Source organism: Miniopterus schreibersii (assembly GCF_964146895.1).
Source record: "Miniopterus schreibersii genome assembly, chromosome: 6".
In the NCBI taxonomy this organism is placed as follows: Eukaryota; Metazoa; Chordata; class Mammalia; order Chiroptera; family Miniopteridae; genus Miniopterus; species Miniopterus schreibersii.
In genome coordinates, this window is record NC_138107.1 from 6,932,978 (window position 1) to 6,950,822 (window position 17,845).

At 51.0% G+C, this 17,845-nt stretch overlaps 1 protein-coding gene across 6 annotated transcripts in view; it reads left to right on the plus strand.

The window, feature by feature from the left end:
- ANKS1A (ankyrin repeat and sterile alpha motif domain containing 1A) overlaps positions 1 to 17,845 on the plus strand; it is a gene marked incomplete at its 5' end in the record, with an annotated part of 177,108 nt that overhangs the window by 96,634 nt on the left and 62,629 nt on the right. For all 6 annotated transcript variants that reach the window (XM_081139616.1, XM_081139618.1, XM_081139619.1 and 3 more), the window contains one exon: positions 9,079 to 9,668. In XM_081139616.1, the coding sequence (XP_080995742.1) occupies positions 9,079 to 9,668 (590 nt within the window). The remainder of the gene's footprint in view (positions 1 to 9,078; positions 9,669 to 17,845) is intronic.

The following is a 17,845-nucleotide window of genomic DNA, read 5'->3' on the forward strand; positions in this document are numbered from 1 at the left end:
AGAGCGCCAGGCCGGCGTGGCTCAGAGGCTGAGCATCGACGTAGGATCCAGAAGATCGCAGTTCGATTCCCGGTCAGGGCACAGGCCCGGGTTGCAGGCTCGATCCCCAGCAGGGGGTGTGCAGGAGGCAGACATAAGAGAGAGATAAAACAACATATTAGAATAATATAGAGGATATATATAACCACAAATTCAGACATTTTAAAAATATTGTGTAAATGTTTTGCACTGATGTAAGAGCGTGTAGAAGCCAACACGTTTAACTACTGTATAGTTAAACACTGTACAGTAAATTTTCAAAGTACTTTTTTCAAAACAAAACAATAAGAAGATTTATAGAAATAAATTTTACGTGGTTGGGTTGTCCAAGAGAGTAGCTGGGCCACCACGGTGACTGATGGAGGTGGGGCTCCTACTGGTATTTCGTTCCTGGTAACCAGGAATGCTAAGCATCTTAAACTGTGCAGGACAGTCCTTCACAGTGAAGAATTGCCTCGCCCGGAAATGCCACTTTTGTTTGTAGATCTGACACAAACTGGTAGAAGTAGAAAGATCCATCATGATCCCTGAGGCAGAAGACCCATCCCCCAAAAAAGGCATAAGGCCCAGGTGGGTTTATGATGGTTTTATGATAGTTTTATCTAACTAGGTATTCCTCTCCTATTTAAATAGTTTCAGATGTGGGTTCTTCCAAGATCATTGTTGAGGGCTATCGTAACTGAGAACAGTGTTTCCTGTTTCCTGTAGCCTGGTCATTTATTTCTCTTCAGGGTATAACTCTTTGCCAACTGGACATTCTGGTCATACTACAGCTCAGAGAGACAGGAGACAGCTTTCCAAGCTTGATAGCAAATGGGAAAGTAGCCAGGAGCTCTGAAGGTCTTTGTTCTCCATGGTGCTTTTCCGCAGCACCACTCATAGCGCTCAGGTCCCCTCAGCTCGGGACAGTGATGGATGATCATCTGAAGACGGCCTTACACGTGGGCTCATCGGCACAAGGCTACGCTGCTGAGGCGCTTTAGGTGCAGTAAGTCGATATTCCTGAGAGCTGTGCGTTTTGGTCTGTGTGAGGTTTGTGCACGACAGTAAAGACCTTTATGCTCTGGGGGGAGGAAGTTTATTTTCGCTTCTCCCTCCACTCCCACATCCAGAGTGCTGCCGATCCCTGAGCCTTGGGGAATTCTGTAGTAAGTCCTGGCTTTCCCTTTGCCAGCTTGGGATTCTCAGGTGTGCTTCCGTCGGACTTCAGGAAGAAGATTAGATAGATACCTGTGTTCAGCGCACTGTCTTCACCTGGGAGGCCAGGCTAGCTTTTCCTGGGAGGTTCTAAGGAGTCAGTTTGGTGCTTTGCCAGTTTAATAACGATGCCTTATTTTCAGCAGCTTCCTCTTCTCCCACCTTCTTGCATCACCTCTACCTTTTTGGCTCCTGCCAAAAGCCCGCTGTGTAACTGCCTTGCTCTCTCAGAGTTGGAATAGTTCACCTTTCTTTCCATTATAAAACAAGTCCAAGCCTTGTGAAGTATACACTATATTTTCTTCCACCAGATGTAGCGACAGCCATTTATTTGCATACATATGTATACATGAGACATATGTAAAATCATCATAAAGGGCAGAATATGTTAAATTCACGTAAGTAGTATAAAAGTAATTTTAGAGTTCAAAAGAGAGGTCAATTACGTCAGCATAAGAGGTCAGGGATGGCTGTATAAAAGTGGTGGCATTTGAGCTGAACCCCCAAATCGAGAGTCCTACTTGATGGGCAGAAGGTGGGAGGAAGGAGCAGGCATTCCAGGCAGAGGCGGTGGCGCAAGCAGCAGAAAGACGGTGGCTGGCGATAGAGCACGTGTTTGGGAAAGGGTAAGAATCAGTTCGGCCGGAACAAAGAACTGGTCATAGAGTATTGGATCTCGGGTGTCAGCCTTTATTCCAGAGACAGTGCCGTGTGGGAGGAGCTTTTGCGTGAGGTGACAGGGAAGAAGCCATGGACGAATGGTTGTGGAGTCTTAGGTTGCAGGTGGGAGACAAGAGGCTTCAAGGGATCTCTCAAAGGAAATTAGAGCCGAGACTAGGGGCCGGTCAGAAGTGGTAGGAAGGAGGGTGTGGATGGCGGAGGCGTTGAGAAGGGCCTTACAGTGAAATGGGGAAGAATGGGGGGGTTGAGGATAATCCTGAGGTTCTAAGCCTGGTTAATTGGGATGATACTGTGCAACTAACAGAAATAGGGGGATTGAAGGGGGGACGTGTTTGAGGGAAGATGTTGAGTTCAGTTTTGAATATGAGTTTGATGCATTTCAGGTACCAGGAGAATATCCAGGTAAAGATACTCCGTAAACACTTAGAAATATAGGTGCGATGTTCAAGAGAGATGTACAGGTTAGAAAATCAGATTAATGAATCATCCAAGTTGAGGTGATGGTTAACAAAATCGATTGCAGGGGGACAGCAAGAGAGATTGAAGAAGTTGAGAATAGACCTCCTGTTAGGAGGCACAAGGGGAAGAAGCCTAGGAGGGTAACCAGGAGAAGGCAGTGTCTTAAAAGCCAAGGCTGGATATGATGGAAACCCCAAATAACAGGTTTAAACAAGGTCGAGGTCCAGAAGTAAGGAGTCGGGGCTAGTCCGTGAGGGTCAAGGACCCAGGTTCCTTTTGCCACCTCCTGGTTCAAGATGCCTGTTCAGGTGCAAACCGTCAGCACAGGAAGGAAGGAAGCGGGCACGTTGTTGAAGACAGCTCTGAGGTGGCACAAACCACTTTCACTTATAGCCCATTGGCCAGAACTTGGTCATGTGGCTACACCTGGCTACAGCGAAGATGGGAAATGTAGTCTTTATTTTAGGTGGCTGTGAGCCAATCTAAAAAAAACCGTAACCAAGGAAGAAAGGGACCAGCAGTAAGCAGGGCCAGATGATGCAGAAAGAGCTGGAGGGACGAAGACCGGAAAGGGGTTAGGCCGTTAGGAGGCCATTTGTAAGCCCTGGGCAGGGAGATGCTTCTCTGAGGCAGGAGGGGAGGGAGGAAGTTACCCCCACATCTCGACAGTGTGGAGAGTGGGTGAGCAAGGCTGTCTGATCTCAGTGTCCTCAGGAAATCCATGTGGTTATCTCCCAAGCGAATACATAGGTGCTGTGGAGAAAATGACGGTTTGAAAAGAGTGGAAGAGATGAGGAATCGGCCTTATGGTGATATCCCCGTTCTCAAGAGAGGAACAAAAGGACAGCTGGGTCTGGTAGTCAGGCTTGCTTTTGGATTCTTGCTCTGCCACTGGTGACCTTGAGGAAATCATTTAACCTCTTTAAGCCTCATTTTCTACGTGTAAAATAGGAATCCAGATTCTTACCTCACGGTTGCTGTGACTATTAAAAAAGAAATTTCTTAGCACAGTGTCTGGCACAGAATAACTAGTACCTAGTACATCAAAGCTGTTGGAAGCAGCGGAGTTAAACGGTGGGTAGAGGACTCGGTCAGTTGTTTCTTAAGTGTTCAGCAGGGCTCAACATTCCAGCAACTGGAGAAGGGAAAGCAAATGGCTGCGCATACCCACTGCTGGAACTGGCAGGAGATCAAGGGCGGCAGAGACGGCAAGTGTGCTATTAAATCAGGCACAACTGTCACACTGGTCGCACACTGATCAGGCGGAGCTGGCGTGTTGAATAGGGCAGTTGAGGGGCCAGAGGCCCAACAGCAGGCAGTGTACAGACTCAGGAGGTGTTGAAGGAAGTGGCGGGGATGGAAGGTCATCAGGACCAAGTCAGTGAACCACAGAGCTGGGCTGTACCTGTGGGTGCTACAGTGGGTGGAGAGGGTTCCCAACCACCATGCTGTTGTGACACGTCGCCCTGAACCAGCCTTGCAAGACTACTGGTTTACAGGGCCACTTTGAAGAACCCCATCTCTTTGCAGAGTCAGGAGAGAGGAATCCAGCCTCCGTGTGCAGTGTTTGCATGAAGAGCAGTTGGGAATGGTTGTAAACGAGAAAGGGTGAGAATGCTGGCAGCTTCCACTTTCTGAAAGCCCCTAGGCCAGCCACGTGCTGAGTTAGTTTACTCCAATTAGGTCATGAATCTCTCCTGGCAGACCTTCGGTAGGGCTACTTTTATCCCTGTCTAGTAGATGAGGAAGGAAATTAGGTGTTAGAGCTGGGCCTTAAGCCCTCGTTGGCTGGATCCAAGGCCTCTTTAGCCATGAGGTTAAATCATTTCACCCAGAGCCCTGCTGCTGCTCACATTCTTAACATCAGAGAGCTGGAAGGAAACCTAGGTCGCCTTCACAGACTCAAACCCTGCTAGATCTCAAGCCCTAGAGAACGCAGCCTCGCTGTTCCCCTCAGAGGAAAGGTCACAGGGCTGGGACTGCATCTCAGGCCTCTGGTTCTATTTCTCGGGTTACCATGGACCAGAATGGATTCTCTGTCTGTGCTCAGATACAATGTCCGGCCATTGTCTGCATAACCTAGTCAGTACCTTCCGTCTGGGGGAAGCGTGGTGACCCTGCAAAAGCAGGTTTCTGACGCCCACCACAGCGACTAGGCAGTGGCAGTGTTCTGGTCCTAATGGAACAGAGACCAGAGCAGCCCGGGAGATTGGACACCCCGGCTTTCTCCTCTGGGTCTCAGGGTCTATTGGACTTAGTGAGTCCTCATGTGAGTCGCAGTTTTCAGCCTAGTTTAACGGGCAGGTGAGTAAGAATGTGTTAAAACGTCGTTATTCAGAAGCCGAGGTCCCCAAGGATCATCACAGTAATTAACATGCAGCGCAGAAGACCCCTTGCTTCAGCTGCTCGCGGGCGAAGAGAAAAGAATGAAGATCGCAAGTTGAAGGGGCTGGGAGTCGGTGTGCCCGTGTTCCATCAGTGCAGCAGCTGGCCTTGACGTAGGGGGCAGGACAGCCTTCCGCCCGCTCCCTCCTGCTCCCCGAGAGGGCAGGTGGTGCGGAGTGGAGGGCCGAGGGCAGGGGGCGGCTGGGAGCCTTGGAATTCCAAAGGCAGAGCACACGGAGGCCCAGGCGGAAGCAGCCTCAGCCTGAGGGCTCTCTTCTGCGAGCCCTCACGCCCGCGGGACCCCGCACGAGGCTCGCGCTCTGCTTTTTCTGGTGCATTTCCACTTCTCTCGAAGCCTGGCAAGGCCTTCCTGCCCCTCAGTGCCAGCTCAGAAGCCGCCTCTCTGAGACGCTTCCTGGTTGAACGTAACCACACTTTCCCTCTGCCCACCGTGCGTTGGCTTATGCTTTCCTTAAAGCCTTGGTCGCTGGTCGTTCCTGTGTATCCGTGTCTCTTCAGTGGGGGGAAGCCCGTGAACACAGGCAGCGTCTTCCTCTCTCCCGGCCCCCACCGCCTCCCCGCCCCCGGCGACACTTTGCAGGAGCTTGTGGATGGAAGGGAGGTTAGGGAGACAGGCTGGGGCCTCAGTGTCTCACTCCGTTACCTCTGTTTCCTCCTGCTGCCCAGAGCTGTCAGGATGGTGTCGTCAGTGGGTATACGTACTGGTCGCGTACATTGTCTTTGATGGTCCTTGTGAGGAACAGAGAAGCAGTGGGCCTCATCTGTGAGCAAAACATGTTATAATAGGCCCTGAGTGGGGATAATAGCAATTGTTTACATCTGTGGAGAGCTAGCACGAGCCAAGCGTGGTTCCAAATGCTTTACATGTATCATGTAATTCCCACAACCACCTATGAGAGACGTGCTACTAAGATTCCACAGTACACACGAGAACCCTGGGCACAGAGAGTTAAGTAACTTGCTAAGCTCTGGCTCTTGACCAGGACATTGTTGTTAGCAGCTCGTCCGTCAGAGACCTCACGTCATCCTGGCCTGATAGGAGGAAGGGACCATTGAAGAGATCTCTTCCCGCCGGTGATTTGCCTGGAAGTCTAGCTTAGGCTTGGGCAGCTTTCTGTGGGATGAGAGCACAAGCTTATCGTAAGACCCCATGCTTCTTAGACCAGGCTCCTCGAATACCGAAGTGTCTTTCCTAGGGAGTTGCCTGGGTGACTCCTGTAATTGTGAGAATCTCCTTCTGTGATTTCTTTTTTTGTTTGTTTTATTTTGTTAATCCTCACTGGAGGTAGAGGATATTTTTTCCATTGTTTCTGGGTTTTGTTTTTGTTTTTATTAGAGTGGAAGGGAGGGCGGGAGAGAGAGAGGGGAACATTGATGTGAGACACATCGGTTGGTTGCCTCCCACACGTACCCCTACCGGGGCCAGGGATCGAACTTGCAACCCGGTACGTGCCCTTGACTGGAAATTGAACCCTAACCCTTTGGTGTGTTGGCTGACACTCTACTGAGCCACACTGGCCAGGGCTTGTGATATCCTCTACTCCATAAAGTATCAGTGGATTGTGGTTCCTCTAATGGGATTATACCCTCAGAAATTCTTTCTCTTCACATATTTCCTTCTTCCATAAGTTTCCATTTCTTTCTTCTGCCCACTTCCTTCCCCTGGCTTCAGTCTGGTATTGAGCTCTTGGCACCAGCCTCTCTTCCTTCGTTGAAGGCTCACTTGCATGGCAGCTGTTAGACAGGGCCCCCATTGTGGGCTCCCGCAGCAGCAGCAGGCACTCTCTGTGGCCTGGGTTCTGAGGTCCGCCCACGAACAGGAGCCACGCTGGCTCCCAGTTCTGGACTGTGGTGTTTTTCTTTTGTTGGACTCACCCCTTCCCCCTTCTCAAATGGTTAAAGAAGAAGCCAGAAGCTGATGCAAAGAAATGGAAGCCTGTGCTCACTCCTGTCACAGTCCTTTCTCTGTTTCAGTGCAGTCAGAGGGACGCTGCACCTTGGGCAGGACCTGCAGGAGGCTGGCCATTAGAATTAGTCCTAGAGGTGGCAGATTTTGCAGCTTGATTGCCTCTCCCATCAACCTCTTCTAGGAGTGCTGTGGGCCTGCGCCACCACTGAGTGGTCATGTGTCATCCTCCCTGGGGCCCCGCGGCGCAGCGCACAGGGCACAGGGCAGCTTTGTTCAGCCCCAGTGCGCCTTCGTGTTCATGGCCCTGGAGCCATGGTGTCCCGGGCCTGAGCTCAGCTGTGTGGAGCCCTGTGTTTGCAGCGTCAGTTCTCCTTGGGGAACGATTCAGGTTGTTCCGCGCCCTGCACCTGACCTTTGGGGAGTAGGGTTTGTGAGTTAGGGGTGTGAGAGTCCTGGAGCAGTCAAGTGTAGAGGAAGGAGATGCCAAAGTTCATACTTGTGGGCTCCTGAGGGTATGTAATCAAAGCCGGAGAGTGGAGTTAACCGGCTGCCCCTCGGCAGCCTCTACAGACTTAGCTGAGTCGGCAGTAGAGACTGAACTGTCCTTCTCCAGACGGTGGGGTGAACTGAACCATGTCCCTGCTCAGACCTCAGGGTGACGGCTCACTATGAGAGCTGGTTGTTGGGACCCTTTCTTAAAGGCTGTCTGGAAGAAGCAGCGCGGTGGCACCAGCACTGCACACGGGCAGAGGGGGCTGAGTTAGTGCAGCAGGTTTAGGAAGTGCCCCCCACACACACACACCGCCCTGTTCAGTTTGGGCTCTGAGCTCCAAGAAGGGGCCTTGGGCTGCAGGCACACTGATGGGGAGAGTGGGTGCTGTGCAGGCACCAGGCAGGGCTCTGCAGCACACCGGAGGGTAGAAGTTGGCCACCACAGTATGGGGGAGCCTTGGATTCTCATCACCATCTTAACATAAAAGGGATTTTGAACCCTGCAGTCCAGCCTACTCATTTTAGATTCTCATTTTAGATACTGAAGCCCAGCAAGGTGAACTCAATGCCAGGGCTGCACAACTTGTGAGCAGCGCAGCCGGGAGGGCCAGGTGTTTAGGCACTTGGGTTAAAGTCTCCCCCACCACCTTGGATCGACCCCCAAGGCCTAAGGGCCCTCGATTTCTCACTTGTAAAAATAGCTGAACTCGACCTTTCAGTTCTAAGATTCTCAGATCTCATGAATAGTTCTTGGGACTTTGGGCAGACGAGGGAATCATTCGGTGTATGTGCCGTAGCTTCCAGAGAAAATAAAGTTGAATACTAGCTTTGGAATGTGAGCTGGGACTGGCTGCAGGGTTGTCTTCTACCTGCTGGTATGGGTTAAAATCTCTTAATGGGTCCCAGTTCATGCCAGGCGAGCCCCTTGGGTGTCCCAGTGTGAGCCCGGTGTTGGACTCTGATTTGGTCAATTATTTATGCTACTCCAGGGCAGAGGTATTCGATACCCTGGGGGAGGGCACAGTAGCTGTCGGCTTCATGAGCTGTTAGTGTCAGATTTCTGGGATGGTAGGGAGGTCTGGGAGACCTGCAGATGTCTCCTGGCATTGACAGATTAGACCGTTTTGTTTTTAGTGGATCAACTAAGGTTAAACTTAAACAAATAGGAGCAGCTGGGACGCTTTGGAAGGGGTGAGATGTGCACGTTCTCAGAAAAAAAGAAAAGTCTGTGCTCCCTGCGGAAGGAAGGATGAGGCGTGGAGCTCGAACAGCCCCCCAAGGAAGGAAGCGGTCATTTCTCGGCCGTTTGTTTTGCACTTTCAGTTAAGGAATTCCAGAAGTTGCAGGTTGTGGATCGTGACCTCCTTTCTCTCCCTCCGTGCTGCTCGCCAGAGGGAGGGCGGGCCGTGGCTCTAAATAACACTTTGGCCTTTATGGACCCGTATCAGATGTTCCAGAAGCTCGGCTCCCTTGCTCACACTTGCTCGCTGGCGCGCTCGCTCGCTCTCTCACTTTTACTCCGTGTCCGCTCACTCTCTCCTCACTGTGTCCTTGCGTAGGATATAGTTAGCACTTCTCGCCTTATATAGCAAGGTCTGGTCGTTAATGCTAACAGAAACCTAACAACAGGGAAGGCTGCCAGATAGCATTAATCAGGCCAGTGTTTGGAATTTCATAAGTGCTCTGACTTTGGGTACAAATTGAACATTAAGAACAATACGAAACTGTTTTCTTCTTTCCTCTCTCTTCTCTCCCTCTGCCCTCTCCCAGCCCATCCAGCGTCCCTCTCTTTCCCTCTGTTTGAATTCCTCTACTCTGCCGTATGCTCGCTGCATTGGAACTTTGTTGATTTTTGCCACGTTTAATTTTTTATTTCTCTCTCCATTCACTTCAAGACCACAGGCGGAGCAGCAGCATCCGGAGCCAGGACTCTGCGGAGGGGCAGGACGGGCAGGTCCCAGAGCAGTTCTCAGGTCTCCTCCACGGCTCCTCCCCGGTGTGTGAGGTGGGGCAGGACCCCTTCCAGCTGCTCTCTGCCACTGCCCAGAGCCATCCGGAAGGTTCCCCCGCGCAGGGCACCTGCCACGAGGCCAGCATGCAGCTGGAGGAGACAGGCGTGTGCGCTCCTGGAGGCTCCCCGCCCAGTGTCCTGGACCAGAGTAAGAGAGGGGCCTACCCAGCAGGCCTGCCCACCACCAACAGCCAATCGCACCCCGAAACTTTGACTCACACAGCCTCTCCACACCCTGGTGGTGCTGAGGAAGAAGGAGACCAGAGCGGGGCCAGAAGCCGAGTCCCTCCCACCAGCAAACCCAAAGCTGAACTCAAACTCAGCCGCAGCTTGTCCAAGTCTGACTCTGATCTCCTGACCTGCTCGCCCACGGAGGACGCAGCGATGGGGAGCCGGAGCGAGTCCTTGTCCAACTGCAGCATTGGGAAGAAGAGGCTGGAGAAGTCACCCTCCTTCGCCTCGGAGTGGGATGAGGTAAGGCCACGTGACGTCACAGAGAGCTGGCCACAGCCCACCACGGCTCCCCTGTGCATGACTCCCAGGACCGGGATGTGGGCCAGGGTGGCCCTGGTTCCTTCACTGTGACCAGAGTGGTTCTGACAGTGTGAGGGGAGCAAGCCCCAAGTAGCCAGGGCAGGAGATCTTCCTACCTGGACCACAGAGGACAGGTCAATCCAAGGTTTAGCTGGAGGGTGGAGGCGCCCAGCACAGCAGGACAGAGGGAGAGGCAGTTCCCATGATGACATGCTGTTTGGAAATATGTGGGTCCCATCAGCCCCACTGAGGGAGTCTTGCTCACCCTGAAGATACTTAAGAGCTCGAGTCCTTTCAGGGGTCTTCGGGAAGGAGGGGAGGTCCAGGGTTAACTAGGAGGGCAGAGCAAGGGGCCGGGCTTTGGGGGAAGCTGCTGAAAGGGGCTCCCAGGGGGCCTTTCTCTTCCCTATTCCTCTGCCTCCATGGTTATGCTTACTGTGTCCCCTAAAAGACCCCATGCCTCTCCCAGCAGAAGCATCTTGCCCACTCCACATCCTCAGGTTGGTGAGACGAGGGTGGGGGGGTTCAGGAAACAGAGGGGTTAGTGAGGAGAGAACATTCAGGTCTCCCTCATAACCAGTGCTATAGAGTAATTGGAAATATGTACCCAAGTACTTCTCAGTAACCTGTGGTGTATCTTGCTGGGCAGAAGAATGTTTCTCAGAGATGGTAAACACCCGGGAATGTTAAAGTGCTACCCTCACAGGCTTCTGGCTGGGAGAAAGCTGCCTTTGAAGTGGACTGGGACTGGGTCTGTCTCCCAGGAACACTTGCAGGAGATGAATTTAGCTCTCGAGAGGGGGGAGCGGTGCAGCTGACATGTCCATTGAACAGCATAGACTGAATGCCCAGCCCGGCTCTATTCTGGTTGCAACTGCAAAGTTATGTAAACCACAGCCGATCCCATTCCCCTGTGGGAACAGGGTGGGGCAATTCCTACCACACACTTATCTCCAGATAAGATGGGGTTTAGGACTGTTGGTTAGGAACCCTGCACACTAGGAGGTCTTCCCATTGGGTGAAGCTGTGTGAGGTGAACTTGTGCTGGGTGCAGGCCACCAAACGGAGCCAGAATGAGGGACAGAGCTCCAAGCCCCTCAGAGACCACGCACAGAGTAGTGTGTGTAGGCATGTGACAGCTGTACTCACTAGTCAAGCTAAGACCAAAGTGGTCTGTGAGGGAGGTGTACCTGCACTCTGAAATGGCAGGAGGGGTGGGTAGAGGGGCACCATGGGAGCGGGACATGGGTAGGAGGTGTGAGAGGGAGGAAGGGGCTTCAGGGCACATCCCAGAGAGGTGGGATTTGACATGGAATTAAAGAACCAACGTGTTGGTTAAAACCAGGTGGGAGCTAGTGGGGCAAAGAAAGGGCGCTGCAGGTGGAGAGAACAGCAAGAGCAGAGGCGCGGGCTTGGGGACGCTGGGGTCACTGGACTTCTGTCGAGTGTGGAGTTTGTGTAGGGGAGGAGAAATGAGAGTACAAAGTGAGATCGGGACCAGGTCGTGAGAGGCCTTGAGCTTGAGGCTGAGAAATGAGAATTTGATTTGATTTGAAGGCACTGTCTCGGAATCCTTCAGATGGCTGGAATTCAGCCGTGCCAGTCGAATGCATTAATTGCCTCTTCTCTGACTGCATCTCCTAAGCATGCCTCTTCCCAAGAGGTCAGCAGTGCTGGGCGTGCCTCACAGGATGTCTCCGCTCTGTTAACAGGCAGCGTCGCCAGGCAGTCTGTGGGCTCCACGTTTCCCCTGGAGAAGGAGCGTGAGCTCACCGAGGCGCGGTGCAGCCCAGCTGCATGGAAGCTGGCTGTTGGGACTGGTAAACCCGTTGTCTCTTGGCATCTTAATGAGAGGAAGTTCCCATACTGATGTTTCCTTTGCAGGTAGACGTTGTGGGGGGTACAGTGAACCTGGGGACTGTGCAGGGTGTCCCAGGCCAGTCCTTAGTGTGGCCCAGAAGTGCTGCTACATTTTAAATTTGAAAAACCTAAAGGGAGTTGAGGACTTATTGGAAAGAATTCAGAAGACTGAGCTTTCCTTGTGTAGTAAACAGTCACGGGGCCTTTTATGTGCAGCCCTTCAGCATTGTTTCTGAGTCTGTTATACTTGTTTTTCCTGGATATCTCTGTCTAAAGAGAAACCTCAGAGGCATTTCCCAGGGCTTCGGTGGACTTTCCTAGAAGAGCACATTCGTCAGTGGCTGCTCCCTGCGCTGCTTTTATATCTTGTGCTTGATGGTTTTTCTCTTTGTCATCATTAGATCCCCAGGAGGTGGGAAGGCTGCTCTAAAGGCTGGGCCTGGGAGGCAGAGAGCGGCTCTGGGAGCCCAGGCAACTGTGATCCCAGCACCTGATGAGCTGTGCTGTGAGCTGGCCAGGCCACTCCTAGAAGGTAGTGCAGGGTCATACATGAGGCTCAGGCCCGGAGCCAGCAGATCCAGCTTTGAGCCTCAGCTCCTCCAACTCCACCCTGATGCCTGGATGGCCTCAGGAAGCCTCAGTGTTGTTACCCTTGCTTGTGAAGTAGAGGCAGTTTCAGAGTTGTTTCTACCAATTAGACAAGTGCCTAGCACAGGTGCTAGTGTGTAAAGAGTATTGCGGGCGTGGTAGCTTATCATGCCTGGAGCTTGGGAGGAAGAGGAGGGGAGCCTGGGCGTCTTCAGACCTCAAGAAAGGCAGAGCTTATGGGTGGTCCGGTGGTGGCGAGCAACTGGGAAGCAGTCAAGTTGAAGCCCCTCAACTCAGGACCCCCTGCACGACTCTGCCCCACCCCAGACCCGGAAGAGCCCGCCCAGCCTGCAGAAGTAGGGTGGTTGCCCCCACTGTTCTTTTGAGAAATTGATGAGCCTTTCTGCCTAAGTCCCTGAGAGAAGAGAGGTTCTAGAGAAATTTGCGGCCCTCTCTGATGTTTATTTTTCAAATGTATTCTACATACAGTAGTCCCCCACTTACCCCGTGAGGGATAGGTTCCAAGACCCCCAGTGGATGCCTGAAACTGTAGATACTAATGACCCCTGTACACACACACACACACAGTTTTTTCCTATACTGACCTGCCTATGGTAAAGTCTAATTTATAAATTAGGCATAGTAAGAGAGTAGCAACAATAATAATAGAACAGGACAGTTATAGCAATATATTATGATAAAAGTTAGGTGTAGCGTCTTTCTCTCTCTCAAAATGTCTTACTATACTATCCTCACCTTTTCACTGAAAGGAAGCACTGTTTGGCTTCCCTTTGGCATACCCGAATTGCTGGCATCACTGCTGTTGCTCTTTGGGGCCATTAATGAGTAAAATAAGGGTGACTTGAACGCAAGCACTGTGATACCATGAATGTCAGTCTGATAACTAGATGGCTACTGAGTGGCTGACAGGTGGGCACCATGTACACCATGGAGTTGCTGGAAGAAGGGATGGTTCACATCCTTGGCGGGATGGCGGGACACTTTTCTCATGCTACTCAGAACAGTGGACAGTTTTAAACTTACGAAATGTTTATTTCTGGAATTTTTCACTTAATAATCTTTAGTGCGGGTAACTGCAGGTGACTGAAACCGCAGAAAGCAGCACTGTGGGTAGGGAGACTGCTGCAACGGCCAGCAGCAGCTGCTGCATCCAGTGGGGTTTGGTTTGAGGTTGTATAGTTGGGAACGTGCACAACTGATAGGCTAGGAGTCACTTTTTTCAAACAAGTGGTTTGTGCAGCCCTTGTTAATTACAAGACTACTTCTGGAAGTTAGCTGGTTAGGGTGAACCTCTGGGATGCAGTCCATCAGTGACACTAGCATGCTCCCCGTTTTCCATTATACTTTTGGTAACAAATGGAGTTTGCTTTTAAAAGCGCTCAGCATCAGACAAGGTCCAAATCTGAGCTTCAGGCCCGGCCGGGCATGGCTCAACGGTTGAACATTGGCCTAGGACCCAGGAGATTGAGGTTCAGTTTCGGGTCAGGGCACATGCCCGGGTTGCGGGCTCGATCCCCAGTCGGGGGCGTGCAGGAGGCAGCTGATGCATGACTCTCTCATCACTGATGTTTCTGTCTCTCTCTCCCCTCTCCCTTCCTCTCTCTGAAATCAGTAAAGATATATTTAAAAAAAACACAAAAACAAATCTGAGCTTCCGGAGACACTTTGTGTTCTCCAGTCAAGTCTAACATCCCTGCATCATAGAAGTTAAACTGACAAGCTGTACATAAGTAAAACTTTAAACAAAAGGAGTAGGAAAGTCAGCCACATCTCCCCACGCAGAGTTAACCTCTGTAACATTTGATGGATATCCAAATTTGGGGTCTTAGTGTATTTAGATTTGTTTATTATTTATTTGTTTGTTTTTACCAGGTAGCTGCCTATTGGGATATGTTACCGTGGTAATGTCTGGATCTGGATTCAGATCTTCATTCTAAAGGACGTAGTGTTCTGTTCTCCGACTCTATCATAAGGTTACCTTGTGGTTTAGTCTCCAGTTGTTGAGTACTGTGCAGGGCATTTCCACCAGCTCTTCAGGTACACTCCCTCCCCTCCCTACCTTCCTGGGTGTCTCAGGACCCGACCTGTGAGAGTCCCCCTGCTGAAGACCCTCCCCCAACAGCTGCTCTCTCTGGGTTCTGGTAACCAGCCTGGGGCTCCTGGCTATGACTGTCTCACATACCTTGCTCCTGTCCCTATCCCCTACCCGAACCTGTGTGAGTAATCCCTTGATTAAGCTCCATCAGTTGCCCAGTTGAATGTGCCACCCTTCTGCAGGGCCCCTGAGTGATAGATGTTTCCAGCACTGTTTCTGTCAACTATGAGCAAGCTAGCTGGCCATGTGCTTAGTTTACCACGGCTCGTGTGCGCAAACGGAATTAATCTTCACTTGCAGATGACCCAGAAGGTATAGATACCCAGTGTTCTGGGAAGCAGGAGAGATTCATCATTTAGCTTGAAGCCTTTCCCACTCCCAGTTAAAGGAGGAAAACTGTCCTTTCCACTGAGTTGGCAGTGTGGTCAGTATTTCAGCCATGTGCTCCTGAGCCCAGCCTCCTAGGTGGATTTTACCCTCTGTGCCCGCATTGCCTGACCCATCCACGGGTACACACATGCAGCAGTCAACGTCTGAAATAAACACCTATTTAGAACAAAAATAGCATTCCAGTCAGATTGTTGTTTGAATGTATAGAACGCCTGGGGTCCAGCAGGTCCCTCACATATCTGTTTTTGAATGGGACCAAAACTTCTGAAGGAAACCACGGGAGGCTGCTCTTCTGCTCGGCATAAACATCTGAGTCATTCAGAACTTGGCAAAGGCTGATGGCGTAAATCTGTGTTTGGAAATCAGCTTCATAAATATTAGACCATTGGAAAGCGAGCAAAGAGCAGGACAAGCTTCGTATGCATTCTGTACAAGCTGAGGATAATTTCTGGGCAGGGATTTGGGGAATGTCCCAGTTTCATCTGACATGATAGCTGAGGAGACCCTGGGCCCTTTAACTCTCCCCAAGCAGTAAGGTGGCAGCAGCAGGCTGGGCACCCATCCAGGCCAGGTCCCGCCCAGCCTCGCCCTTTCCAGCAAGCTGTCCAGTTGGAGCATGATGTCATCAAGAGAAAAGCTGATTGGTGCAGCCGCACAGAGGCTTGGGCTGCTTTAACCCTTCAGGGCTGGGTGTGCGAGAACAGTGACTTAGATGAAGTAAAAAAAGGGCTGGGCATGGGGTTCCGCAGGCAATGGCCAAACTTCCGCTCCTGTTCTGCAGAACAGATTGTTCTCTGTGTGTAAACAAGCATGCTGTTGTAGTCCTTTTTGCTGAGCAAAGCTGTCTCACGCTAAACAGGAATGTGACACTTCTACCTCTGGGGACAAAGTAGAGCCTGGAGCATCTATTTGAGTTGCTTCCATGCGTACACGGAAGTCACAGCTTTTGTCCTGGAACCTCTGACTTTCCCTTGGCTTTAAGTGCTCTGTTAAGATTGAGGTGTTGTGTGTTTTTTTCTCATATTTTAAATATACTCTTCCCCCTGGCCGGGTAACTCAGTTGGTTAGAGTATTGCCCCGATACCCCAAGGTTGTGGGTTCCGTCCCCAGTCAGGGCACATACAAGAATCAACTAATGATGCAGAAATAAGTGGAACAACAAATTCTCTCTCTCTCTCTCCATCTCTCCCTCCCTCCCCCTTCCTCTCTCAAATCAATAAAGAAAAAAGTAACAATAACAATCTCACTTATTTTATAGGCAGCCGTAAATAAACAACCCCGGCCTTTCTGTCTGATAAACCCGAGTGATATTTGTTGGCCTGGATAAACATATGTATGTGGGTATTTGCATGGCCTTGATGCTAACAGGAGGCACACCATGTTCTCCCCAATAAGCTGCAGTGGGCCCTGGCTCTGCAGTGAGCTGGTGGTGAGGTGCCCGGTGTGCGCCCCACCACCACCCCGGAGCCTCTCTGGATGGTCTCCCGGTGCCGCCGTGCCCCCGATGGACAGCTTGCTGGACGGGGCGGGCGGCTGGGACCTGGCCTGAAGGGTGCCCGCCCTGCTGCTGCCTCCTCTCCTCATCGCAGGCGCCTGGGAGCCGGGCCTCTTTCCTTTCCTCACTGTCATGCTCTCCTCTGCCCTCCTGATTTCCCCTTGGCTCCTTTTCCTGTCCTTTCACTCACACTCTGCTGCCTTTTTACCTCTGTTCCCCACTCGCTTGTCCTCGCCTTTTCATCTATGCTCTTTGCTGTCTTTCTACTTTATTTTTCCTCCGCATGCCTCCTGTCACCGGCGGCTTCGAGGAGCGGCTTGCTTCGTAGCCTTTCCTTCTCAGCATCGCCACCAGAAGGGTTTTCCTTGTCTCTGCCCTCTGCGGAGCCGGGCCCCTCCCCCACCCAGCGCCACCCACCTGCCCTTCTGAGCTGACCTGCTCCGCTCAGCTGCACTTGGAGGGGGTGGAATTTGTGAAACTGCAAGAGGAGAATTTCCCTTTTCTCTTTTTTTGTTTAATTACGTTTTTAAAAAACCACAAACAAAAAAACACGCACCAAAAGCTTGAGTGACAGTGAGTGTAGGCGGATATATGAGAGGAATCTGATCTTTATTCCAGTGCGTACAGAGGCGGAGAATCCGAAACATTTTCTGGAGCATTCTCTATGTACTGTGGTCTGGTTTTGTATCTCTTCCGTCTTTTTTTCTAGTAACAGCGTCAGTAGTATGCAGCCTGAGTGATGGGATATAATTTAGGGAATAGTCGTTTATCTTATATTACTCTAAGCAATTGTTTTAGGGAACAAGGGGAGGTATTTTCACATAATCGACAGTAGTGTCAATGTGAAGTATGTTTCTGTTACGATTATCCGTTGGTTCAGTTAGTTTGTTGGATGCCTGCTCTGTTGCAGGCATTGTTCTGAGCACTGCGGGTGAGCAGTGAGCAGAGCAGACGGAGTCCTCTGGCTCAGTGAACTGGCCCTGCACAGGGCCAGAGGGGGACAGAGAAATAACGGAGCAGTGGGGCTGTGGCGGTGGGGGAGGGGACCCTGGGAGGGGCGGGGAGACCCCAGTGAGGAGCCCAGAGACCTGCCTGCCTGGGGGCAGGACTGGGGCGGAGCTGCTGAGCTGCTTTCTCTGTAAGAGAAATTTAAAATTCAGTTCTGCACTGACACTGCCTTACAAATACGCCTTATTACTTCACTTCTCGCTTCCTTTCTCTTTTTTGCCATTGTTGCTTCTTTTCTCATCTTGTTTTTGTCCCTTAATTTTTTCTGACTAAGCTGTTTTGGGTGACTTTTTTAATATACATAACATACATACCTATGTACATACATGATATACACACACACACGCTAACATGCATACATGATATTTTTAGGCAGTTGAACTAGAATGAAATCTGAATTTCTGAGACGTTCTCAGATGTTGCCGTCTGAGTCGTCACCCTGGGCAAGGACCAGTGCTTGGGTTCTGGTTGAGGGTTGGGTGCTAGATCATTGTCTTAGGAAATACATTTCCATGAGTGCCTCACATGCCTAAAGCAGAAGTAAAATCTAAAAACCTGGATTATAAGGCAAGGGGAAAGAAATTGAAAATTATTTAGACCGGAAGATGGCAGGAATCTAGAAAACGGAAGATCCTGTGAGAAGGGGACAGCGATTAGATG